General features: G+C 41.6%; 3 protein-coding genes across 3 annotated transcripts; all 3 read right to left on the bottom strand.

The window, feature by feature from the left end:
* Nucleotides 1-9: 9 nt before the first annotated feature.
* LOC107500373 (N-formyl peptide receptor 2-like) lies at nt 10-4,746 on the bottom strand. Its single transcript, XM_016125502.2, is given in 3 exon segments — nt 10-1,936; nt 1,939-2,071; nt 4,726-4,746. Coding segments are annotated over 3 exon segments (681 nt in total). The 3' UTR covers nt 10-1,409.
* A 2,670-nt stretch (nt 4,747-7,416) lies between these two features.
* On the bottom strand, nt 7,417-18,018 carry LOC107500453 (N-formyl peptide receptor 2). Its single transcript, XM_036232644.1, has 2 exons — nt 15,159-18,018; nt 7,417-7,729 (listed from the first exon to the last, which is right to left on the bottom strand). Exon 1 carries the CDS (start codon nt 17,022-17,024, stop codon nt 15,969-15,971), a length of 1,056 nt encoding a protein of 351 aa, XP_036088537.1. The 5' UTR covers nt 17,025-18,018; the 3' UTR covers nt 7,417-7,729; nt 15,159-15,968.
* On the bottom strand, nt 7,750-13,438 carry LOC107500454 (N-formyl peptide receptor 2). Its single transcript, XM_016125714.2, has 2 exons — nt 13,371-13,438; nt 7,750-9,599 (listed from the first exon to the last, which is right to left on the bottom strand). The coding sequence occupies exon 2, from the start codon at nt 9,586-9,588 to the stop codon at nt 8,533-8,535; it is 1,056 nt and encodes a 351-aa protein (XP_015981200.2). The 5' UTR covers nt 9,589-9,599; nt 13,371-13,438; the 3' UTR covers nt 7,750-8,532.
* Nucleotides 18,019-27,972: the final 9,954 nt, after the last annotated feature.

Here is a 27,972-nt window from a genome sequence, read left to right as displayed (position 1 = left end):
AATATAAAATAATATTGAATGTCAACTTTAAATGAAAAATAAAAATTAAAAACCTTCTCATAAAGAAAACCCAATACACAATTGGCTTTACTGGTGAATTTCACTAAACAATTATAAAAGACATAACACCATAGAAGAGAATCAGAGGAATCATTTACTAGCTGTTTCTAGGAGGCTATTATAACTTTAATATAATACCTGAAACAGACATTAGGGGAAAGTAAAAGAACAGACCTTTCTTTACATAAATGCAGAAATGTATAGTGAGATTGATTATAAATGTATAAAATAAATCATGACAAAGTATCATGATTCATTCTAGGAATACAAGGGTGATTTAACATTCAAAATTTAATGTGATGATGTAAATAAAAAATAAATATAATACCATCACTTTACTATATGCAGAAAATGCGCATGATACAATTTAATAGCCATTCATGATTTGAACAGGAAAACCCTTAGTAAACGAGGAATAGGAAACTTCTATGGTCAGATAAAAAGTAGCTAAAAAAACTCGTACAGCTAGCATTTAATGGTGAAATACCAAAGTTTCCCCTTTAATATACCATCTCATTTCAGCTTTACAAATCCCCCGTAACTCTGTCTCTTCTCTTCCTAGTCTCTTTTCCAATCTACAATCTCCTCAGGATGTAGGCTGAGGTACCAAAACCAAAAATGATCCAGTGGTACCCAAATCAAGGGGCACCAAAATATTTTTCATAATAGTGGCTCAGTATGACCCAGGTAAGTTGAAGTTGCACTGAGGAGGAGGGTAAAACTGTGCAAAGCTTAAAAATGTCCCACAGCCTCTCACATTGCCTGTAGCTCAGCCTCCGTAGAGGATGAGGCAGGTTTGGTTGTGGTGTCACTGGATGGAGCTGGGCCCTCTCCAGACTGGCAGGCAGGGAGTGGATTAGTCTCTTTCAGAAGTCTTGGCCAATGAAGACGTAGAGCATTGGGTTGAGGCAGCTGTTGAAGAAGCCCAGGGATCTCACTGGGTTAAGCAGGATATAAAGAATTGGGTGCATACGCTCAAACAGCTCTGACCCAAATTGTTCTCAAAAGGGCAATCAGTTGAACAGGGAACCAATAAATGAAGAAGGAAACCATGACAGCAGTGAGGACTCGTAAGGGACGACTGGTATCCATCGTGTGTTGCAGAGATGGTTAGGAAGAAGAGTCAGAGTCTGGAAATGCATTAACTAACATGGATAAGGGAGAGGAGATGAATGGCAATGCTAGCTTCTCCCACCCTTCTCCATGGCTTTTCAACTCCCAAATTCAGCCTCAAGGCCACCACCGTGTTATCAGCTACTTCCTCTACATATCCTTGTGCCTGGAACAATAAGTCAATGTGACTTTGTTGCTCCGAGCACCAGGCATCCTGCTAGGACTGCAGGCGTCTCTCACAACATTGTGTCTTTCTTGCAGATCTTGGCAGCTATGAGCCCATAGCAAATAGCAACAATGGACATTGGCATAGTGAAGACAATGACAAACCAGATGATCCCTCTGGCTGTCAATATGACAGCAGCCTTCACCCTCTCTGTACGGTTGGCACCCCATGGTGCAAAATTGAAAATACAGTATGTATTCCCTCTTCTGTCATTTACTATACCCATGAAGGTGAAAATTTGTGATGTAAGGACTAGTGCAAGAATCCAGGGTACAGTAATCACTTTTCTAGTTAGACTAACCGTGCAGTGATTCTGGGCCCAGACTGGATGCAGGACACAGATACAGCGGTCCAGAGCAATGAATGCAATGAGGAAGAAACTTCCAAACAGGTTTATGTCCACCACAGTGTTAATTAGCTTGCATAGGAACCAACCAAATGGCCATTTTTCATTCATCGCTGTTGACACCATGAGGAATGGTAGAGTGCAAGTGAATGAGAAGTCAGCTAAAGCCAGATTCAGGTAACACAGATGATGACTGTGCGTGCCATCTGGAAACCAGCCACCCAGATGACAAGCCCATTGCCTAATATACCGAAGACACAAGTGACACCGAGCACCACCAAGGAGGAGATCTGAAGAGCATTGAAGACAGGAGACTCACTGACATTCTATTTCGATCCATTCACAAGGATGGAGAAATTGCTCTCTATCGTGTCCACGCATGAAACATTTCAAAAATGGCCCTTTCGTAGCTGTGAACACACCTGACAGTGTCCTATTCAGACCGACTTCTACTCTAGCTCCACTCCAATCTTGATACCCATTTACTGAACCCTGAGGCTGGTCATAATATGATATTGTATAATATTAGCACACCCTTGTGTGTCCCCTTGGAAAAGGACCATTCACTGTATTCCCATAATCATTAATATGCATTCCACCAATCAGGCTGATTACTTAACCAGGAGGGTTATGAGGCTCCTGTCCACCTGCAGAGTACTGAGCTGAGAGTGCGCAGACCACAGAAAGTTGAGGGGAGGCATCATCAGCACAGTGAGGGAGGCACTAGACTCAGAGTATATAGTGTCTCATCGTCTTCTACCCATGATTCAGTGCATAGGAGCTGGCAAGCTCTGTAATCTCTGCCCCAGAATCTCCCAGATTCCCAGCTTCTGGCCCTCCCCTCTGAGAATCCTTGGCCTATTGTTGGGTTAGTCTTTAACTTAAAGTTTTCGAGTGTGGTTTTACAGTTAAGGAGATGTTGAACCGTTGCTGATGATATGTGGTAATATGTTATATATCCTGTGAATTTGTGCTCGAGGCAGTCAGCAAAGGGGCTCTAGCTCTACACTGAACTCTTTAGTTTCATTGTCTACGTTTGATATGAAACTCTTCTGTGATTGGGATGCAAAAGTTTTTGCCCATTTTGTAGTGTTAGTATCTTTCAGATAAAGGATATGAAAAAAATAAGTTTAGTTACTATTTTAGGAGTCCTTATTAGAGACCATCCATTACATTAAGTAAGCATCCAGTTGGATATATTGGGGTTGAATCTGACCTACATGTGACTCTATGAAGGCCATTATTTCTAGTTTCATGAGAAAAAGTTGACATTCAAAGCAATTGTGAGACCTGCAGAAGGTCACTTATGTAATGAGTGGCAGAGGATAACCTTCAATCCAACTTTATATGATATCCAAGTCTCCTCCACACACAGCTGTGACAGACATTGCTGGTTGCCTACCCAACATTCTTCTCTGCTAACCACATTTTTCTCCGCTAACCACATTCAATTCTGTTTAGTTCCTCACCTTTCAGGAAAGATGTCCCTCTCCATCTCTGGAGGCAGATCCTAATCATTTTGCTGGTAGCTAGACTCCTCCTTGCTTTACAAGGGATGGCTTTAGCAATGGAACATGACTAAATTCTAGACAATAACACTTGGGGAACATATCCTGAAGACTTCTGGGATAGATATCGTTGTTCTTAAAAATCAGAATCCAGAGAAATAGAGTGTCTGCCTCTGGACCAGGTCACATCTGTAAGTGTTGCTTCCAGATTCTACCCAATGTCTGTGTAACCCCTTAGTCCATGTCAGCTGACCACATTTTCTCACACTGTGGCCTGCAAGCTTTATCAGAGACATCCAGAGTGGCTGTTAAAATGCGCATTCATGAACCCTATTCGATAATCTCTTTACATACAAGGTAGGGTGCCTTTCTATGATCACAGAGATTTGAGAATCAGCTGAGGCTATTAGGCCTTCTGAAAAGAAATAACTATTTTTCAGGCTCTATTCACATCTAATACTTGTATAATATTGGAAGACATCTATCCTAGTAGAAATGTGCTCTTAACTTCCTCCCACTGCATCCCTTCTCAATAGGCTCAGGTCTCTCCACTGCTCAGCACACTGCAAGGCATTCAGGAGATGTCGTATACTCAATAGTCTCTAAAGAACGGGTTTAAAATGTTGAAACAATCAGGAAGAATGATTGGGCAAAGACAGGTGGGGAAAGGCCAGTGATGCAAAGTTATCAAATTATGGGCCCACCCTAGCTGCATGGTAGGGGAGAAAACTTATGTGCTTCAGGTGGTACGTGGAGGATTATTATGGCCACTATTGGAAGAACCCCTAAGAGGTGCCCGTCACTGTACATTTGACACCTCTAAAGCCAACATCCTGGATCTCGGATAAGTATCATTCATGATTCTGGCAGGGGAAGTGATCTGCCCAATGTCACAATTATTAAGGGGTGCAGCAGGATGTATGACCACAGATTTCACATGGAAACTCAGCACTTCCTTGTTAGCTTGTTCAATTTCTTCATAATATTCACATTTTCATGCATTGAAGTAATTGCTTTTGTCTTCTTTCCCCTCCAATTTTCTGACATCTCTCCCATCCCAGCTCTCACCTGATACCTTTGCCTCATATTTCAGTGAGAAAATTGTAACATTCTGTTGTGAACGTTTTAGCCTTCTGTCACCTGAAACCTTTATCTAGCTGCACCTGTTACAGTGAGTAGAGAATTCTTGTTCAGTTCCCACAGTTTGTCAAGAGATTTTGTTTATGTCCACCACACGTTTGCTCTGACTCCCTCTCTTTCACCCGTCCAAGAATTTCCCAAAATACCCTCAAGATATTCTTCTACTAGATCATTCTATAAGATAGACATGCTCCATGCCCTCCGTCAACAAAGAATTTATTATCCTTGGCCCATATTCTTTCCAGCTTCAACCTTGTTTCTTCTAAGAAAATTCTTTAAGTGAGGAGGATTCACAGCCCGGATATTAAGAAGCAGTGTGGCCACCTGCTCACCTGGGCTTTTCTCCTGAACATGCTCCAAGCTGATATGGTTCTGAGCACTCCATGGACTGTGCTCTACTTAAGGATGTTTATGATCCTCTTGTCGCCAACTCCAGAGGTGCCTTCTCAGTTCTTATCCTGATATCTCAGTGGTATGGGACCCAGTAGACCCCTTCCTCCTTCTCAAAACTCATTTTTTTCTACATCTTGAGAAGATAAAATGTACGCACACTCTCTTGGATTTTTTAATAGCTCGATCGGCCCCCTCGTCTCAGTCCAAATTGTGAGCTTTTTCTCCTCTAACGTCAACTGTAAATTTGAGGGTGTCCAATGGCTTTTCCTGCCTCCCCACTCCTCGAGTTTTTCCATAGGTGCTATCATCCAGTCTCATGGCTTATAATATTAAACTGATAACTTCCGATCTAAGCAATTAGCTTTGGCTTCTCTCCAGACCTCTAGCCTGATACAAGCAATTGACTTCTTAACATCTCCCCATGGGAATCCCATAGGCACCACAAAGCCAGCATTACCTAAACCTAGCTTAATTCTTCCATCCTCCATATCTGCCACACTCCCCAAAATCCTTTTCAATTTGGAACTTAAACATTCGGTTGTTCAAGCTCCAAATCTGACATCCCTAAATTTCCTTTCCCTGATCATGCAGTCCAATCCAAGTCAATCGATGTCTACAGTGCAACTGAATTCACGCCTGGAATCATTTTTGTGGCCAGTGACCTTGTCCGTATCTCCAGGCTGGCTGCTTATCTGCACTAACCTTGCAAAGAGCTTGTTCTTGCCACTGAACTTCGTTACCCCCCCTCCAATCTATTCTCTAGACAGGGGCCCAATGATCTTTGAAAAACACAAATCATATCATGACTTTATGCTGCTCAACACCCTCTAATGCCGTTGTAACTCTTGATTTACGCTAACTGGACCATTTTGGGTCTGCCCTGTATGTTCCTCAGACCTCCCACTTTCCCCGTCTTCTCACAAAAGAATGTTTTTTCAACACATAATCATTCTAAAAGTCACAAATAACATATTTTGCATTTAAATATATTAAATGCATTTTAATATATTTAAAATACTACAGCACATCTGAGGTCAGACTAGCAAGAGGTCAATGAGCATACATGTCAGTGGATTCTACCCCGGACAGCCCAGCTCTAGAGCTGGGGATGTATCTGCCACCTAATTTCTAAACTGTCAGGCTTTCAACTTACCAACAGCTGAGATCCTTATTCTGTGGCCAGTTCCTGGCTGCTTGTGGAGTGACAGGCTGGAAGGGCTTCAGCAGATGCTTTATGGAAGGACAGGGGGAGGGGCAATGGTGCTCAACCAATTAGGTGGCAGAAACTCAGAGCTTTTTCAGTTTCCAGAAAGCACCTGGATACGTTGTCAGCATATGCTCCTTTGAACCTCACCTCCCTCCTTCTGTGAGAGACAGAAGTTCAGTCCTTCAAATATCAGGGTTCAGGGCATCTGTCTAGGCTTTTTCTCTTTCAGAGAGTCAGGAAAATGAAAGGAACAATTACTGAGGTGAGAAGAATTAGAGGGTAGCAATAAAAACAGGTGGTGGCTCAACAGACACTTGTTTCTCTACTCACACAACACTTCTGACACCAAGTGTGTGGGTTTGTTCTACACCAAGGAATTCTTCAATTCTCTGTGGACCCGAAGTGGTGTTTGGCCATTCAATTGACACTATCTGTCTGGAATTAGAGGCCTTCACATGGTAAAGGGCTCATTGCCACAAGACTGCTCCTACTGGAGTTGCCAGTTGCAAGTCCTATGTAGCCACCTATGCTAATGACTGAATAGCTACAAATCTGGCTTTCCCCTGACCCTCATCAACCCTTTCCAGGTTGATGATTTGCTAGAATGGCTCGCAGAACTCAGGAAGGCATTTACTTATGTTTATCAGTTTATTATGAAGGGCGCAGCTGAAGAACAGCCAAATTGAAGAGATGACTAGGGCAAGGTATGGGAGAATGCGTGCTCACAGCCTTCATGTCCTCTCTGGGTACCACCCTCCCAGCTCCCTGATCTGTCTAGCAACCTAGAAGCTCACCAGATCTCATAGCTGATGAGTTTGCATAGAAGTGATGTCCAGCCCTCTCCTACTTCCCCTTCTCAGAGGTCAGTTTTTAGGAATGAAAAGTCCAAACCTTTATTACCTGGTCCTACTGAGGCTACCTACGGGCCTAACCGAACTCATCTGTAGCATAACTGGTTTGGTCTAAAGGGTCTCTTTATGAATGAAATAAGATACTTTTGTCATTCTGATAATTGCAAGATTTTAGAAGCCCATTGCTAGTAAGGAGGGACTGAGACCAAATTTTTTTTCATTCCCATATTTGCGTTCTATCTTTTCCCAACGAGTCAGGAAGGTATGTTATATAAGAAGGGCCCATGTGTGAATGATTATTCGTAGGAAACAAACAAACAAACAAAACCCAAAACAAAAGACTGAGTAATCTATTCACTTCCAGCCAATACATCGGTAAATAGTTAGTGAGAGTGCTTTATTTGAAGCTGAAATCAAAATCTGAGGTGGCCGTAAATTGAAACCACATAGCAATTTTTAAACAGCATAGACGTGGGGTGAGAGTTCACTGGACATGGCCAGGACATAGTCAGTCATGACAGGAGGGGCAGAGATCGTTTTGTCTGGACATTAAATATTCTCACTTGACACTATTTGAGATACTGTGTTTATTGATTAATTAATTCAATGACTACTTATTGAGTGTGTATACATATCAGGCCCAGTTTTACAAACAGGCTATGAGTAATCACTAGTGAATAACATAAACCAAAATTTTTTCACCGAGATAGCTTTTAGATTATGTAGCAGAAACCATACCAAATACTATACACAGTTATCACACTGTTTCATATGAATAAATTGACAGTTTGGATGAAATAGTTGAATTCCTTCGGGTCACACTTTCTCTAAATTGACAGAAGAAGAAATGTTAAATATGCCTAGTCCAATAACAATAAATTGAACCTGGTATTAGAAGCCTTTTCGTAAGCCTAGTATTAGAAAATGCGTAACGCAATTGGATTCACTGGTGAATTCTCTGTATAAACATTAATAAAAGATAAGAGCAGAGAATAGAATCAAAGGAATCACTTCCCAGCTCTTTTTAGGAGGTAATTATAACTTTGATGTAATACCTGACACAGACATTAGAGAAAAGTAAAAGAACAGAACCATCTTTATGTAAACATAAATGCAGAAATTCTAAACCAATCTAGTGAGATTAATGATATAAAATGCATCATGACCAAGTGTAGTTTATTCTAGCAACAAGTGTGCTTTATGTTCAAAAATTAATATAATTTATGATAATGTAAATGAAAAGATAAACAGAATATGACCATCGTAATGTATGAAGAAATTGTATTTAATATAATGCATTAGCCATTCGTGATTAAAAAATGGAGAAAACTTGTAGTAAGCTAGGAATAGGAAAAAACATATGTATTATGATAATAATAGCTTTATTACAACAAACATCTTACTTAATGATGAAATGCCAAATTTTCCCCTTAATAAATTCTCTGAGCCAAGCTTTACAAATTCCCCATAACACGGTCTTTTCTCTTCCCTCTATTCTTTCCCAGCTCCACTTCCCCCCGGGATAGGCTGAGGCCTCAAAACCACAAATTATCCAATAGTACCCTATGTCCATTATATACCCCCAGAATTAGTGGGCACCAATGTAGATTTCATGACGAGTGGCTCAGTATGAATCCAAGTAAGAGCAGGGAAGGAGTAGGAAAAGTTCAGAATGCTTCCAGTCCCTCTCACATTGCCTGTAGCTCAGCCTCTGTAGAAGGCAAGGCAGGTTTGGTTGTTGTGTGGCTGGTTGGGGCAGAGTCTTCAGACAGAGCCTTCTCTAGACTGGCGGGCAAGGAGTGGATCAGTCTCTTTCGGAAGTCTCGGCCAACGAACACATAGAGCATTGGGTTTAGGCAGCTATTGAAGAAGGCCAGGGCACTCGTTGGATATATCAGAACGTCAAGAATTTGATATTTACCCTGAAGGAGCATCTCTCTGAGCCAAACTGTGCTCAGAAGGGCAACCAGTTGAAAGGGGAACCAACAAATGAAAAAGGAAGCCACGACAGCAGTGAGGACTCGTAAGGGACGGCTGGTATCTATTGTGCCTTGTTTGCGGATCTTGGCAGCTATGAGCCCATAGCAAATAACAACAATGGACATTGGCATAGTGAAGCCAATTACAAACCGGATGATCCCTCTAGCTGTCAACATACTGATGGCCACTTTTAACCTCTCTGTAGGAGTGTCACCCCAGGCTGCAAAGTTGAAAGTACAGTATGTATTCCCTCCTTCATCACTTACTGTAGTCATGAAAATGAGAATTTGTGACGTAAGGACAAGTGCAAGAATCCAGGGTACAATAATCACTTTTCTAGCAAGACTAACTGTGCGGTGATTCTGAGCCCAGACTGGATGCAGGACACAGATACAGCGGTCCAGAGCAATGAACGCAATGAGGAAGACACTTCCAAACAGGTTTATGTCCACCACAGTGTTAATTAGCTTGCATAGGAACCAACCAAATGGCCATTTTTCATTCATCACTGTTGACACCATGAGGAATGGTAGAGTGCAAGTGAATGAGAAGTCAGCTAAAGCCAGATTCAGGTAACACAAGGTGGTGACCGTGCGTGCCATCCGGAATCCAGCCACCCAGATGACAAGCGCATTCCCCAATATGCCAAGGACAAAGGTGACCCCAAGCACCACCAAGTGGGTCATCCGAAGAGCAGTGAGGACAGTAGACTCAGGTACGAACTCATTTGATTCAGTCGCAGAGATGGAAATGTTGCCCTCCATGGTGTCTACACCTGAAACATTTCAAAAATGGCCCTTTTACAGCTGTGAAACCACCTGACAACGTCCTGTTCAGTCCAACATCAATTTGCACTCTATCTCCACTCCAATCTTGATACCCATTTACTGAACCCTGTGGCTGGTCATACTATGATATTGGCACTCCCTTCTGTGTCCCCTTGAAAAAGGACCGCTCACTATATTTCTATAATCATTAATATGCATTCCACCCATCAGGCTGATTACTTAACCAGGAGGGTTAGGCGGCTCCTGTCTACATGCAAAGTACTGAGCTGAGGGTGTGCAGACCACAGAAAGTTGAGGGAGGCATCATCAGCACTGTGAGGGAGGCACTAGACTCAGAGTCAGTAGTGTCTCATCGTCCTCTACCCATGACTCTGCACATAGGTGCTGGCAGGTTCTGCAACATCTTCCTGCCCCAGGGTCTTCCGTATTACTGGCTCCTGGCCCTCCCCTCTGTGGGAATCCTTGGCCTAATGTTGGGTTGGTCTTTAAGTTAAAGTTTTCAAGTGTGGTTTTACGGTTAAGGGGATGTTGAACAGTTACTGATGGTATGTGGTAATGTGTTATATATCCTGTGAATTTGTGCTCGAGGCAGTCAGCAAAGGGGCTCTAGCTCTACACTGAACTCTTTATTTTCATTGTCTGCATTTGATATGGAACTCTTCTGTGCTTGGGATGCAATTGTTTTCTTCCATTTTGTAGTGTTAGTGTCCGTCAGATAAAGGATATGAAAATAATAAGTTTAGTTACTATTTTAGGAGTCCTTATTAGAGACCACCCATTACACTAAGTAAGCATCTAGTTAGATATATTGGGGTTGAATGTGACCTACATATGACTCTATGAAGACCATTATTTCTAGTTTTCAGGAGAACAAGTTGACGTTCAGAGCAATTGTGAAACCTGCAGAAGGTCACTTATGTAATGAGTGGCAGAGGATAACCTTCAATCCAACTTTATATGATATCCAAGTCTCCTCCACACACAGCTGTGACAGACATTGCTGGTTGCCCACCCAACATCCATTTCCCCATTCTTCTCTGCTAACCACATTCAATTCTGTTTAGTTCCTCACCCTTCAGGAAAGATGTCCCTCTCCATCTCTGGAGGCAGATCCTAATCATTTTGCTGGTAGCTAGACTCCTCCTTGCTTTACAAGGGATGGTTCTAGCAGTGGGACCTGACTAAATCCTAGACAATACACTCGGGGAACATATCCTGAAGACTTCTCTGGATCCTCTTAAGAATGAGAATCCAGAGAAATGGGGTGTCTGACTCTGGACCCGTTCACAATGTCTACCCAATGTCTGTGTGAAGCGCCTTGTCCATGTCAGCTGACCACATTTCCTCACGCTGCGGCCTGCGAGCTTTCTCAGAGACATGCAGAGTTGTTGTTAAAACGCACATTTATGAACTCCATTTGAGAATCTGTTTACATACAAGTTAGGGTGCTTTTCTGTGATCACAGAGATTTGAGAATCATCTTAGTTGAGGCTATTCTGCCTTCTGAAAACAAATAGCAATTTTTTAGTCTCTATTCACATCTATTGCTTGTATAATATTGCAAGACATCTATCCCAGTAGAAATGTGCTCTTAACTTCCTCCCACTGCATTCCTTCTCAACAGGCTCAGGTCTCTCCACTGCTCAGCACACTGCAAGGCATTCAGGAGATGTCTCTAAAGAACGGGTTTAAAATGTTGAAACAATCAGGAAGAATGATTGGGCAAAGACAGGTGGGGAAAGGCCAGTGATGCAAAGTTATCAAATTATGGGCCCACCCTAGCTGCATGGTAGGGGAGAAAACTTATGTGCTTCAGGTGGTACGTGGAGGATTATTATGGCCACTATTGGAAGAACCCCTAAGAGGTGCCCGTCACTGTACATTTGACACCTCTAAAGCCAACATCCTGGATCTCGGATAAGTATCATTCATGATTCTGGCAGGGGAAGTGATCTGCCCAATGTCACAATTATTAAGGGGTGCAGCAGGATGTATGACCACAGATTTCACATGGAAACTCAGCACTTCCTTGTTAGCTTGTTCAATTTCTTCATAATATTCACATTTTCATGCATTGAAGTAATTGCTTTTGTCTTCTTTCCCCTCCAATTTTCTGACATCTCTCCCATCCCAGCTCTCACCTGATACCTTTGCCTCATATTTCAGTGAGAAAATTGTAACATTCTGTTGTGAACGTTTTAGCCTTCTGTCACCTGAAACCTTTATCTAGCTGCACCTGTTACAGTGAGTAGAGAATTCTTGTTCAGTTCCCACAGTTTGTCAAGAGATTTTGTTTATGTCCACCACACGTTTGCTCTGACTCCCTCTCTTTCACCCGTCCAAGAATTTCCCAAAATACCCTCAAGATATTCTTCTACTAGATCATTCTATAAGATAGACATGCTCCATGCCCTCCGTCAACAAAGAATTTATTATCCTTGGCCCATATTCTTTCCAGCTTCAACCTTGTTTCTTCTAAGAAAATTCTTTAAGTGAGGAGGATTCACAGCCCGGATATTAAGAAGCAGTGTGGCCACCTGCTCACCTGGGCTTTTCTCCTGAACATGCTCCAAGCTGATATGGTTCTGAGCACTCCATGGACTGTGCTCTACTTAAGGATGTTTATGATCCTCTTGTCGCCAACTCCAGAGGTGCCTTCTCAGTTCTTATCCTGATATCTCAGTGGTATGGGACCCAGTAGACCCCTTCCTCCTTCTCAAAACTCATTTTTTTCTACATCTTGAGAAGATAAAATGTACGCACACTCTCTTGGATTTTTTAATAGCTCGATCGGCCCCCTCGTCTCAGTCCAAATTGTGAGCTTTTTCTCCTCTAACGTCAACTGTAAATTTGAGGGTGTCCAATGGCTTTTCCTGCCTCCCCACTCCTCGAGTTTTTCCATAGGTGCTATCATCCAGTCTCATGGCTTATAATATTAAACTGATAACTTCCGATCTAAGCAATTAGCTTTGGCTTCTCTCCAGACCTCTAGCCTGATACAAGCAATTGACTTCTTAACATCTCCCCATGGGAATCCCATAGGCACCACAAAGCCAGCATTACCTAAACCTAGCTTAATTCTTCCATCCTCCATATCTGCCACACTCCCCAAAATCCTTTTCAATTTGGAACTTAAACATTCGGTTGTTCAAGCTCCAAATCTGACATCCCTAAATTTCCTTTCCCTGATCATGCAGTCCAATCCAAGTCAATCGATGTCTACAGTGCAACTGAATTCACGCCTGGAATCATTTTTGTGGCCAGTGACCTTGTCCGTATCTCCAGGCTGGCTGCTTATCTGCACTAACCTTGCAAAGAGCTTGTTCTTGCCACTGAACTTCGTTACCCCCCTCCAATCTATTCTCTAGACAGGGGCCCAATGATCTTTGAAAAACACAAATCATATCATGACTTTATGCTGCTCAACACCCTCTAATGCCGTTGTAACTCTTGATTTACGCTAACTGGACCATTTTGGGTCTGCCCTGTATGTTCCTCAGACCTCCCACTTTCCCCGTCTTCTCACAAAAGAATGTTTTTTCAACACATAATCATTCTAAAAGTCACAAATAACATATTTTGCATTTAAATATATTAAATGCATTTTAATATATTTAAAATACTACAGCACATCTGAGGTCAGACTAGCAAGAGGTCAATGAGCATACATGTCAGTGGATTCTACCCCGGACAGCCCAGCTCTAGAGCTGGGGATGTATCTGCCACCTAATTTCTAAACTGTCAGGCTTTCAACTTACCAACAGCTGAGATCCTTATTCTGTGGCCAGTTCCTGGCTGCTTGTGGAGTGACAGGCTGGAAGGGCTTCAGCAGATGCTTTATGGAAGGACAGGGGGAGGGGCAATGGTGCTCAACCAATTAGGTGGCAGAAACTCAGAGCTTTTTCAGTTTCCAGAAAGCACCTGGATACGTTGTCAGCATATGCTCCTTTGAACCTCACCTCCCTCCTTCTGTGAGAGACAGAAGTTCAGTCCTTCAAATATCAGGGTTCAGGGCATCTGTCTAGGCTTTTTCTCTTTCAGAGAGTCAGGAAAATGAAAGGAACAATTACTGAGGTGAGAAGAATTAGAGGGTAGCAATAAAAACAGGTGGTGGCTCAACAGACACTTGTTTCTCTACTCACACAACACTTCTGACACCAAGTGTGTGGGTTTGTTCTACACCAAGGAATTCTTCAACTCTCTGTGGACCTGAAGTGAGTGTTTGGCCATTCAATTCAATTTTAACACTATGTGTCTGGAATTAGAATCAGATTCACACGGTAAAGGGCTCAGTGCCACAAGACTGCTCCTACTTGAGTTGCCATTTGCAAGTCTCATGAAGCCCCCTATGCTAATGACTGAGTAGCTACAAATCCGGGGTTCCGCTGACCCTCATCAACCCTTTCCAAGTTGATGATTTGCTAGAATGGCTCACAGAACTCAGGAAGGCATTTACTTATGTTTATCAGTTTATTATGAAGGGCGCAACTGAAGAACAGCCAAATCAAAGAGATGCATAGGGCAAGGTATGGGAGAATGCGTGCTCACAGCCTTCATGTCCTCTCTGGGTACCACCCTCCCAGCTCCCTGATCTGTCTAGCAACCTAGAAGCTCACCAGATCTCATAGCTGAACAGTTTGCATAGAGCTAATGTTTAGCCCTCTCCTACTTCCCCTTCTCAGAGGTCAGTTTTTGGGAATGAAAAGTTCAAACCTTTATTACCTGGTCCAATTGAGGCTACCTATGGGCCTTACCGAACTCATCTGTAGCATAACTGGTTTGGTCTAAAGGGTCTCTTTATGAATGAAATAAGATACTTTTGTCATTCTGATAATTGCAAGATTTTAGAAGCCCATTGCTAGTAAGGAGGGACTGAGACCAAATTTTTTTTCATTCCCATATTTGCGTTCTATCTTTTCCCAACGAGTCAGGAAGGTATGTTATATAAGAAGGGCCCATGTGTGAATGATTATTCGTAGGAAACAAACAAACAAAACCAAAAAACAAAAGACCGAGTAATCAATTCACTCTAGCCAAATACATCAGTAAATAGCTAGTGATAGTGTTTTATTTGAAGCTGAAAATTAAAATCCGAGGTGGTCACAATTTCAAACCACATTGGAATTTTTAAACAGTGTGAGCATAGGGATGAGAGTTCACTGGACATGGCCACGACATGGCCAGTCATGACAGTCATTTTGTCTGGACGTTAAATATTCTCACTTCACTCTATTTGAGAAACTGTGTTTATTGATTAATTAATTCAATGACTACTTATTGAGTGTGCATTACATATCAGGCCAAATTTTACAAATAGGCTCTCAGTAATCACTAATGAATAATGTAAACCAAATTTTTTTCACTCAGATAGCTTTTAGATTATGTAACAGAAACCATACAAGTACTATACATCGTTATCACACTGTTTCATAGCAATAAATTGACAGTTTGGATGAAATAGCTGAATTCCTTGAAGGTCACATTTTCTCTAAATTGACAGAAGAAGAAATGTTAAGTATGCCTAGTCCAATAACAATAAATTGAACCTGGTATTAGAAGCCTTTCCATATAGAAAACCCAGAATGCAATCAGATTCGCTGGTGAATTCTCTCTATCAACATTAATAAAAGATAAGAGCAGAGAATAGAATCAAAAGAATCACTTCCCAGCTCTTTTTAGGAGGCAATTATAACTTTGATGTAATACCTGACACAGATATTAGAGAAAAGTAAAAGAACAGAACCATCTTTATGTAAACATAAATGCAGAAATTCTAAACCAATCTAGTGACATTAATGATATAAAATACATCATGACCAAGTGTAGTTTATTCTAGCAACATAATTGTGGTTTAATGTTCAGAAATTAATATAATTTATGATAATGTAAATGAAAAGATAAATATAATATGATCATCATAACATATGAAAAAATTGCATTTGAAATAATCCATTGGCCATTCATGATTAAAAAATGGAGAAAACTCTTAGTAAGCTAGGAATAGAAATAACCTCTGTATGATGATAATAATAGCTTTATTATAATAAACATCTTAATGATGAAATGCCAAATTTTCCCCTTAATAAATTCTCTGAGCCAAGCTTTGCAAATTCTCCATAACACCGTCTTTTCTCTTCCCTTTATTCTTTCCCACCTCCACTTACCCCCAGGTACGGGCTGAGGCCTCAAAACCACAAACTATCCAATAGTACCCCATGTCCATTATATACCTCCAAAATTCGTGGGCACCAGTGTAGATTTCATGATGAGCAGCTCAGTATGAAGCCAAGTAAGATGAAGCTGATGCTAGGAGCAGGGGAGGAGTAGGCAAAGTTCAAAAATGCTCCCAGTCCCTCTCACATGACCTGTAGCTCAGCCTCTGTAGGAGGCGAGGCAGGTTTGGTTGTTGTGTGGCTGGTTGGGGTAGAGTCCTCAGACAGAGCCCTCTCCAGACTGGTGGGTAAGGAGTGGATCAATCTCTTTCGGAAGTTTTGGCCAACGAAGACGTAAAGCATTGGGTTGAGGCAGCTGTTGAAGATGGCCAGGGATCTCACTGGGTACACCAAAATGGTAAGAATTTCATACTTACCCTCAAGAAGTATCTCTCTGAGCCAAACTGTGCTCAGAAGAACAACCAGTTGTGAGGGAAACCAACAAATGAAAAAGGAAGCCACGACAGCAGTGAGGACTCGTAAGGGACGGCTGGTATGTATCGTGCCTTGTTTGCAGATCTTGGCAGCTATGAGCCCATAGCAAATAATGACAATGGACATTGGCATAGTGAAGCTAATGACAAACCGGATGATCCCTGTGGGTGTCAACGTACTGATGGCCACTTTTAACCTCTCTGTAGGAGTGTCACCCCAGGCTGCAAAGTTGAAAGTACAGTATGTATTCCCTCCTTCATCACTTACTGTAGTCATGAAAATGAGAATTTGTGACGTAAGGACAAGTGCAAGAATCCAGGGTACAATAATCACTTTTCTAGCAAGACTAACTGTGCGGTGATTCTGAGCCCAGACTGGATGCAGGACACAGATACAGCGGTCCAGAGCAATGAACGCAATGAGGAAGACACTTCCTAACAGGTTTATTTCTGCCACTGTGTAAATTAACTTGCATAGGAACCAACCAAATGGCCATTTTTCATTCATCACTGTTGACACCATGAGGAATGGTAGAGTGCAAATGAATGAGAAGTCAGCTAAAGCCAGATTCAGGCAACACAAGGTGGTGACCGTGCGTGCCATCCGGAATCCAGCCACCCAGATGACAAGCGCATTCCCCAATATGCCAAGGACAAAGGTGACCCCAAGCACCACCAAGTGGGTCATCCGAAGAGCAGTGAGGACAGTAGACTCAGGTATGAACTCATCTGATTCAGTCGCAGAGATGGAAATGTTGCCCTCCATGGTGTCTACACCTGAAACATTTCAAAAATGGCCCTTTTACAGCTGTGAAACCACCTGACAACATCCTGTTCAGTCCAACATCAATTTGCACTCTATCTCCACTCCAATCTTGATACCCATTTACTGAACCCTGTGGCTGGTCATACTATGATATTGGCACTCCCTTCTGTGTCCCCTTGAAAAAGGACCGCTCACTATATTTCTATAATCATTAATATGCATTCCACCCATCAGGCTGATTACTTAACCAGGAGGGTTAGGCGGCTCCTGTCTACATGCAAAGTACTGAGCTGAGGGTGTGCAGACCACAGAAAGTTGAGGGAGGCATCATCAGCACTGTGAGGGAGGCACTAGACTCAGAGTCAGTAGTGTCTCATCGTCCTCTACCCATGACTCTGCACATAGGTGCTGGCAGGCTCTGCAACATCTTCCTGCCCCAGGGTCTCCCATATTCCCGGCTCCTGGTCCTTCCCTTTGTGAAAATTCTTGGTGTATTGTTGGGTTAGTCTTTAAGTTAAAGTTTTGAGTATGGTTTTACGGTTAAGGGGATGTTGAACAGTTACTGATGATATGTGGTAATATGTTATATCCTGTGGATTCTGTGCTCGAGGCAGTCAGCAAAGGAGCCCTATTTCTACATTCAACTCTTTAGTTTCATTGTCTACGTTTGATATGGAACTCTTCTGTGCTTGGGATGCAAAGGTTTTCACCCATTTGTAGCGTTAGTGTCTGTCAGATAAAGGATATGAAAATAATAAGTTTAGTTACTATTTTAGGAGTCCTTATTAGAGACCACCCATTACATGAAGTAAGCATCTAGTTGGATATATTCAGGTTGAGTTTGACTTACATACAACTATATAAGGCCTTTAAGACCATTATTTCTAGTTTTCAGGAGAATAAGTTGATATTCAGAGCAATTGTGAGACCTGCAGAAGATCACTTATGTAATGAATGGTAGAGGATAACCTTCAATCCAACTTTATATGATATCAGGTCTCCTCCACACATAGCTGTGACAGACATTGCTGGTTGCCCACCCAACATCCATTTCCCCATTCTTCTCTGCTAACCACATTCAATTCTGTTTAGTTCCTCACCCTTCAGGAAAGATGTCCCTCTCCATCTCTGGAGGCAGATCCTAATCATTTTACTAGTAGCTAGAATCCTTGCTTTACAAGGGATGGTTTTAGCAGTGGAACATGACTAAATCTTAGACAATAACACTCGGGAAACATATCCTGAAGATACTGGGATAGATATCAACACTCTTAAGAATCAGAATCCAGAGAAATGGAGTGTCTGCCTCTGGCCCAGGCACGTCTGTAAGTGTTGCTTCCAAATTCTACCTAATGTCTGTGTGACCCCTCCTTGTCCGTGTCAGCTAACCACATTTCCTCACGCTGTGGCCTGCGAGCTTTATCAGAGACATCCAGGGTGGCTGATCCCAGTAAAAACACCCTCCAGTCATGACAACCAAAAGTGTTGAATTGCCCTTGGGGGGAAGGTCATGCCCCAGTTGAAGGTCACTGTTCTAGTGTACAGTGCTGGGTATGGGAGTTATGTCACTCTGTATTCTCATGTTATGCCTGACACCTGCCCAATAGGAGTGCTTGTCAATCACATCTCTTCAGTTTCCTCTACAGAATGGGATGGTTTTGTAGTGAAGTCTGGTTTCTATGTGAGGAATAGATGAGAATACACATAGAAATCTTTTAGGCTGAACCCATAGCTTTAACACATGAAGACTCTTGTGCTGTGTACTGGTACTCAATCCACTTGAATAGCTCAATTTCATGCTCAATTTCAGGTCTGAAACAATGCTCATATCAATGGTAGTTACTACTTTTGCATGTTTTGTATGTGCCAATAGTTCTTTTTGTCACCACCACTCCTCTCCTATGGCTCCTGAAGATTGCACGTGTGAATATAGGTGAAGCATTAAGCCTACTGTTGACATCATAAATATAGTATTATATTAGTTATTATGAGTATAACTATTGTACAGAGGAGAAAGCAAAGACATAAACTAGTTTCATTAACTGTTTAAAGCCCCCAGTTAGAAAGAGGGAGAGCCTGAATTTGAGCTCAGGGAGAGGAAATCCACCAAAAATTTCCCCGTAAGTTCCTCCTATCACATTCTTCTTCAACAGACTCAGATCTCTCCCCACTACTCATTACACTACAATCATTCAGGATATGTGATCAATAATCTCTAAAGAATTGGTTTAAAATGTTGACATAACCAGAAGGATAATAGTGGGGAAAGCACAAGTGGGGAAAGCTCAGTGAGGCAGTTGTAAAATTATGGTTCCACCTGGCTGCAGGGCGGAGGAGAGAACCTATGTCCCTCTGGTGGTACTAGGGTGGATTATGATGGCTGCTATTGGATTAGCTGCTGAAAGATGCCAGTCATTGTACATTTTATCATCTCCAAAGGCAACATCCTTGCTTTTGGGTAAGTATCATCATCATGTAATACAAGAGGAAATCATGGCCATGACCGGAGAAATAACTTCCCCAATGTTACAATTATTAAGGGGTGCAGCTGGATTTATGACCACAGATTTTACATGGAAACTAAACACTTCCTCATTAGCTTACTCTTATTGCTTCAGCATATTTGCTTTCCCATGATTAAATAATTATTTCAGTTCTGCTCTCTCTTCAAACTACCTAAGTTTCCAATCCCTGCTCTTATCTGAAGCTCTTGCCTCATATTTCGGTGAAAAAATGGTAAAAAGTAGTTTTGAAATTTTTAGCCTTCTGTCACCCAACCCGTCACCTATGTGTACCTGTTACAGTGAGTAGAGAGTTCTTGTTCATTCCAGTTCTTGCAGTGAGTCAAGAGTTTTCATTTATTCTCTCTGCATGTTTATTCTGAATCCCTCTCTCTCACACCTCCCCAAGAATCTCTCCCGCACTCTCTCTTTTCTTTTCTGCCAAAAAACCCACCAAGATTTTCTTCTACTAATCATTCTATAAAATAAACATGATCTATGCCCTCCCTCAACAAAGAGTTTATCCTTGACCCATATCCTTTCTAGCTTCAGCCTTGTTTCTTCTAAGAAAATTCTTTCAGTGAGGAAGATTCACAGCTCGCATATTAGGAAGCAGTGTGGCCACCTGCTCACCTAAGCTTTTCTCTTGAACGTGCTCCCAGTTGATTTGGTCCTGAACACTCTACGGACTGTGCTCCCCTTAAGGATGTTTATGGCCCTCTTGTTGCCAACTCCAGAGATGCCTTCTCACTTCTTATCCTGATATCTCAGTGACCAGGTAGACCCCTTCCTCCTTCTTAAAACTCATTTTTTTTTACATCTTGAGAAGATAAAATGTACACACAGTCTCTTGGTTTTCTTTATAGCACAACTGTCCACCTCTTCTCAGTCCAAATTGTGAGCTTTTTGTCCTCTAAATTCTACTGTAAATTTGGGGGTGTCCAATGGCTTTTCCTGCCTCCCCCCTCCTCTAGTTTTTCCATAGGTGCTATCATCCAGTCTCATGGCTTATAATATTGAACTGATAATTTCTGATCTAAGTAATTAGCCTTGGCTTCTCCCCAGACCTCTAGCATAATATAACCAATTGACTTTTTGACATCTCCCCATGGAAATCCCATAGGCACCACAAACCCAACAATGCCTAAACCAAACTCTTAATTCTTCCATCCTCCCATATCTGCCACGCTCCCAATAATCTGTGTTAATTTGGAACTTAAACATTCAGTTGTTCAAGCTCCAAATCTAACATCCCTGAATTCTCTGTCCCTGGTCATCCAGTGCAATCTAAGTTGATCAATTATATCTACAGAGTAACTGAATTCGCATCTGGAATCATTTTTATGGCCAGTGCCCTTGTCTGTGTCTCTGGTCTGACTGCTCATTTGCACTAACCTTGCAAAGAGCTTGTTTTTGCTACTGATGCTGTCCCTGTCTCCCCATCCCCCCAAATCCATTCTCTAGAGAGGAGCCCAATGATCTTTGAAAAACACAAATCATATCATGACTTTATGCTGTTCAATACCCTCTAATGCCTTTGTAACTCCTGACTCAAGCTTACTGGGCACTCTTGGATCTGCCCCATGTGTTCCTCAGACCTCACCCTTCCCCTGTCCTCTCACAGCCCGTGATAGAGTCACACTGACATCCTTGGAGTTCTCACACATGCCAGCTCATTGCCACGTCAGGGGTTTTGCATCCTCTGTTCCTTCTGCCTGATAGGTTCTTCATTTCAACTTTCCACATCTGGCTCTTTCTAAATATTTATATCTCTGCTTAGATATTACATTCTCTGAGACATCCTACCTGACCAACAACGCCCAGCGGCTGCCCCAGGTATAGCCTAAGTCACCAGGGGCTGTTCTTGTTTATTTTTTCCTTTGTTTGTTTTTCCTTTTAAATGCCTTCCACATTGTATGAATGCTATAGAAGACGACCAGATTTTTAGTGCGACTATCACTAGAGTAATGTTATCTAATAGAACCATAAATGAGAACCTCATATGTGACTTACAATTTTTTTACAAAGTAAAAGAAATTCATTTTAATAATATATTAATTAATTTTAAAGTGTATTTTTATACTCTTGAATACATTTCAATAACAAATGAAATGTATTCCAATAACAAATGAAAGAATATTAGTTGAATACATGACCATCTTAGAATTATCAATGAGATATTTTGCATCTTTCTTTCCTACTAAGTTTTTGAATATACTAAATTAATTTTATACTACAGCACATGTGAGGTCAGACTAGCAAGAGCTCAATGACCATATTGTGGAAGTGGATTCTATATTGAACATCCCAGCTCTAGAGCTTAGGAGGTTTCTGTATTTGACCACACAGTAAGTGGTCAAATAATCTTTAAACTGTCAGACGTCCAACTTACCACCAGCTGAGATCCTTATTCTGTGGCCAGTTCCTGGCTTCTTGTGGGGTGACAAGCTGGAAGGGCTTCAGCAGATACTTTATTGAAGGACAGGGGGAGGAGCAATGGAGCTCAACCAATTAGGTGACAGAAACTCAGAGCTTCTTTTGATTTCCAGAAATTCCCCTCACCTTCCACCTTCTGTGAGAAACAAGAGTTCAGTCCTCACAGCTTCCATGTCCTCTCTGGGGGCACCACCCTCTCAACACCTTGATGCTTCAGCAACTCTGAAGCTCATTGGATCTTATCGTTCAAGAGCTTAATCTCCAGAATGTCTTCCACATCCCTTTTCAGAGATTTGTGTGAGAGGCTGAATGTTCCAAAGCTTTAATCCCAGTGAAGCTATGTAGGGTCCTGCCCTAACTTGCCTCATTAGCAAAAACTCTAGTTGATCAAAAGGGGCTTCTTATATTTCTCTTATATGATAGTGCTGCTATAAGGCTCAGTAACCCGGAACAGAGAAGTAAGGGACATTTGTTAGGGAGGACCCTTTATATAACACCATCACCAAGATTAATGCCCTAAATTTCTACTCCTGAAGGAGATAATTTGTGGGTCACTGATCTAAGGAGATGGCCCTTTCTGAAGTTTTAAGCAACACTGGGATATCCTACAGAGTTGTTCTCAAACTCAGTGGATACAACCCTAGATGAGAGTACAGAGTGAGGAAACCAGACTCCAAGAGAAAGAGATAAAGATAAATTTTTGCTTGTTTTCCAAATCACTGTATAATTGGATGCTTTCATGTCTAAGTTACAGCAAACATAAGAATTCCTTAAATCATGAAGAAATATATTATTTCAAAGAGTGGAAGGAGGTAAGCTCTGAGTCTGAATATGAACTAATTTTAATTTTAATATATCCACTCCATCATCCTGTTGGCTTTCTTTCTAGGGCTATTTGAACATGACTCAGTAGTCATGTGGCATCGTTTTTACCACATTCCATCCGTCAAAGTAGTCATAACCTCACCCAGATTCAGGGAGAGCATAGACACTACATCTCAGTGGGAGAAGTGTCAAAGAATTATATGGCCATTTTCTTTTACATTGCCACACCAGGGTAATTTGATAGATTTGAGGACCATCATTGAGATGGAATCCCATGAGGAGGAGGAGAGTGTGTTAGTTTGCTCAGACGACCTTAACGTCGTACCATTTACTGACTGGGTGACTAAGACAACAGAAATTTATTTCTCACAGTTCTGAAGGCCGGAAGTCCAAGATTGAGGTGTCATCCGGGTTGGTTTCCTCTGAGGCCTCTCTCCTTGGCATGCAGATAGCTGTCTCCTATATCTTCACACAATCTTCCCTCTGTGTGTGCCTGTGTCCTAATCTCTTTTTATAAGGACCCCAGTCAGGTTGGATCAATGTCCACCCTGGTGACCTCATTTTAACTGAGTCACCTCCTTAAAGGCCCCATCTCCAAATACAATCACATTCTGAGATCCTGGGGGTTAGGGCTTCAATGTATGAATTTAGGAGGGACACAATTTATTCCAAAATACAGAGTTATAAAAGGTGATGAGATCAAATTCTGGAGGTGAGCCTTGAAGGGACAGAGGAACCCAAGATGATATGTCTGGAATTCAAGATCAAGGTCTGAGCTGGAGGTAGGGATGGATAAGTTCACCCAGAGAGAGTGTAAAACATGAGATAAAGAGATTTTTTTTCTGATTGCTAGCATATAGATAATCTTTGTTGCCTGAGAATTCATAGTAAGTGCTTTGCATCAAATATCTTCTTTGCTCTGCTCAAAAAGTCCTTCATAAGCATTATTATTCTCATTTTGTAGATGAAGTGACAGAGGCTCAGTAAATCAGAGGTCAAATACACTTGTTGCATATGGCCTGTGAGCCAGAAATGGTTTTAACATTTCTTAATGTAATATTCTGAGGCAAATAAAAATTACATAAATTCCAAATTTCAGTTTCCTTACATACAGTTTTACTGGTACTCAGCCACACTCAACACTTGCATATTGTCTGTGGTGGTATTTCTGCTGTAACAGCTGAGCTGAGGAGCTGTGATGGAGACCTTTTGGCCTGTGAAACATAAAATATTTACTATCTGGTTTTTTACAGAAAACATTTGCTAACCCTTAGGTTAAATGACTTGGCCAGTTGCTGGTCAAGACCAGACCTGGATTTCCAGCTCAGGCAATCTGGCTTCACGATCTCAGGCATCACAACTTACTGAGGCCATTTCAGACATCAGCCACCAGAAGGCTCAGGCATTTTTGCATCACAGGCAAGAATTTTCCCCAGATCAACCTCAGTGTCATTCCCCCAGGTTCAGCCAGTGGGGCATTCCCTGGGTTTAGCCCGTGGGGCCACGCCAGCATGGGAGTCTGTTTGAGAGTTTTCTTCTTTTCCTTACCCTAGTCATGTTGCCTCTGTTCATTTTTTTTTTTTTTTTTTTTTTTTGCCAATCTTGGTTAATTGTGGGTTATTTGGCAGCAAGGAACAAAACCTGCTTATGCTTCTGTACAGGGAGTTCACGGGAAACGTGCAGGGGCCTGCCTCAGTTTCAGGAAGAACAACTGAATTTTTCTAAAGACCTAGAAATCTGTCTGGCAGTTACTCTCTGTGAGGCCCCACATCTCTTGTTTTTTGTTTTTGTTTTTGTTTTTGTTTTTTCTCAGCATCTGGGCCCTTCTCTATACATTGCAGTGCCCTTTGCCATACTCTTGGCTTTAATTCCCCACAAGGCTTTGGCTTCCGCTGGGTCACATTCACACTTGTTACCCTTCCTCCCCTGGAGCCTGCTAAAATTGGTCTTTTATGTATGATCCCAAGGACGTTTTTATAAAATACAAATCTGAGGATATCTCACTTCTGATTTAAAATCTCCAGTGCAACCCTATTTTATCCATATTCTCCTGGCTCGAGATGCTGTAGTGATGAAGTCAGGAGTTATGGCAGCTATCTTGCAGCCATGAGGTGGCAATCTCCAGGAAGAAATCCACCATATTGAGGATTATAAAGTGGAATGATTAAAATGAACATGGTTCCTGATGATATTATTCAGACAGAACCTAACCTAGCACTACCTGTCTTGTAACCTGCAAATGTTGTCTCAGTTTAAGTCATTGTTAGGTGTAATTAATTGTAAATTGTAAATTACCTGTAATTGAAAGCATCTTAATTGGTACAAAGCCTTGGCAATATGTAGGGTAACTGTCCTTACCTCTGTCTCTGTCTTCCTATCATTCCCTATATCCCTTGATATTTTAGTGAGACCACCAACTTTTTGGGCTAGAAGCCTACCAGTGAGCTTCCACAGAAGCAGAGAATTATGGGACTAACTATGGAAAGGGTTGGGGGGTGGGGAATGCTTTGTCTTGTCCAACTGTCTACCTTCTCTGCCTCCCACCTGAGAGTTCTCTTTGTGCGTGCCTGGTTCCTTTTGCTCTCACTATCATCTCTGCCTTTCACTGCTTACTTCTGATTCTTCTTACCTTAGTACTTGCTCCTTTACTTATCCTGGTTTATTGAGAGAAAAGGGTCCTGGGCACCCAGATTCTTTGACCCTTGATGTTGAGAGGATTGAACTTCTTTTTATTCTATTTTAATTTAATTAATTCATTTTCAGTTAAAGTTGACATTCAATATTTTATATTAGTTTCAGGTGTACAGCATAGTGGTTTGACATTTATATAATTTAAGAAGTGATCCCCCGATTAGTTACTACCTATCTACGTGGCACCATCCATAGTTATTACAATATTATGGACTATATTCCATATGTTGTACTTTACATCCTCGTAACTATTTTGTAACTACCAATGTTCTTCTTAATCCCATCCCCTTTTTTCACCCAGCCCCCCTCGCCCCCTCCTATCTGGCAACTATCTGTCAGTTTCTGTTTTGTTTGCATATTTATATTTTGTTCTTTAGATTCCACATATAAATGAAATCATATCATATTGTCTTTCTCTGTCTGACTTAATTCATTTAGCATAATACCCTCTAGGTCCATTCATGTTGTCTCAAATGGCAAGATTTGAGTCTAATTTCTATGGCTGAATAATATTCCATTGTATATATCACCTCCTCTTTATCCAGTTGTCTACTGATGAGCACTTAGGTTGCTTCCATATCTTGGTTGTTTGTAAACAGTGCTTCAGTGAACAGTAGAGGTGCATATATCTTTTCAAATTGGTGCTTTGGATTTTTTTCAGATACATCCCCAGAAGTAGAACTGCTGAGTTTTAAGGCAGTTTTGTTTTTAATTTTTTGAGGAACCTCCATGCTGTTTTCCATAGTGGCTACACTAATTTGCAGTCGAGAGGTTGAACTTTTGCATAACACAGATAACTGAGATTATGAAAAACAGTCAAGTACTTGAATTTCTAAAAGGGCCCAGCCTACTTCCCAAATGCTGTTAAAACAAGTGTCATGTTGGTCTATTCTTGGTATTTTGTGGCCACTGAGAAATGCAAGGAGCCTTTGTTTCTTGTCACCCAACTGGTTTTAGTTCACTTGCCTGTCCCCCACTCCCACTCGGTCCCTTTTGTGTATCTTCTGCTGAGACCATTAAAGCCAGAGTCAGTGTCCTCAAGAGACCAGGTCTTAGAACTGTCCAGAGCAAGGACCACAGTTTATGGAGAGTCCAAGTGACACATATACCCCTGGGGACCTCAACAAAGAATGGTAGGGATGAGACTCTTTGGAGTGAGTTGTAGAGAAATATAAGATGAAGAAATGAGTACAGCAAACATACATACCTTTTTAGGATGTTTTGCTGTGAAGGAGAGCTAATTGGTTAGAAACTAAAGAAGGATATGGAGTTGAAGGACACAATTTATTTTTTTAAAAAGAAGAGGTTCCAAACCATATCGGGGTGCTGATGAGAATGATGAGATAGAGAGAAAATATAGATGCCGCAAGAGAGAGAAGGTATAAGTGAAAGAATGAGGGAGTGGGGTTCAGAGGACAAGTAGAGCGTAGGTCTTGGGTAGGGGTCCTTGTTTTCTGGAGGTGAAGACAGAGAACGGTGATGTAAGAGGATATGGGAGTGTGGATTTGGTGGAGTATAAAGCAAGGGTATCAGCTGTGAGTGGGGTTGAGAGAGGAGGTTCAGACCTTTAAGGACAGAGCAGAAGGGCCAAAATAGTTATTATGAATCATGGGGAAACGAATGTAATAGGGAGGCAGTACCCTTCCTGAGTAATGATGTATCACAAGCAGAGACTGGTCCTGGATGCTGTGTGGGACCCATCAGCAGAACTCAGCTCTGCCCTGCTCAAAATTGCAACCTTAAGCCATAGGCCAGTCACCTTTCTCAAAGCTTAAGTTTCTTCTGTCACTTGGTGATTATGTTTAGCTAGTTCCTAGCTTCTTGTGTTTAGAAGCGAGAAAGGTGAGGGTTTGGTACAGTGACTGCCCTGCAGAGGGGCTCAATAAATAGCAACCACCATGATTGGTGCTTGGTGCAGATTGCAGATTTTCTTTCTTACCCTCAAGCTTTGGTGGAGTCATAATTGCAGTTTTTTCCTTTCTGGTGTTTCTCCTTCTGTCATTGCAGAATTTCCCTTATTCATTGCATCAACCTTTTCAAATGATTGCCTTAGAGATTCTTGAGAACAAACTGTCCTCGAGGTGTCTCTGTGGTTGGTTGGATGCAGGTGGGAAAACACCTACAAATTATTTTTCAGACTGTAGAACAGCAAAATTCAATGGAAATGTGAGCTATGTGTGTAACTTTAAATTGTCTGGGAGGCACTTTGAAAAAGTAAGAAGAAACACATGAATTTAATTTGTATAAAATATTTTACTTAACCTTATATAGCCAAATTGTAATCATTTCAACATGTAGTCAATATAAAAATTATTTGCAAGCTAGTTCACATTATTTATTTTCATTGTAAGTCTTCAAAATATGGTGGGTGTTTTACTCTTACAGCCCATCTCAAAGAGGACTAGCCATATTTCAAGTGCTCAAAAAATGCAGAGTGGCTATTACATTTGACAACTCAACTGTAGAGGCAGTATGGCAGGGCTGGGGCAGAAGGA

This window comes from Rousettus aegyptiacus, unplaced genomic scaffold (genome assembly GCF_014176215.1).
Source record: "Rousettus aegyptiacus isolate mRouAeg1 unplaced genomic scaffold, mRouAeg1.p scaffold_m13_p_14, whole genome shotgun sequence".
Classification (NCBI taxonomy): Eukaryota; Metazoa; Chordata; class Mammalia; order Chiroptera; family Pteropodidae; genus Rousettus; species Rousettus aegyptiacus.
Note: the sequence above shows the minus strand (reverse complement) of the source record. Positions and strands in the feature narration are given on the sequence as shown.

Excerpts from the sequence above, each read along its gene's own strand:
- LOC107500453 (XM_036232644.1), bottom strand. The coding sequence starts at position 17,024 with ATGGAGGGCAACATTTCCATCTCTGCGACTGAATCAGATGAGTTCATA.
- LOC107500454 (XM_016125714.2), bottom strand. The coding sequence starts at position 9,588 with ATGGAGGGCAACATTTCCATCTCTGCGACTGAATCAAATGAGTTCGTA.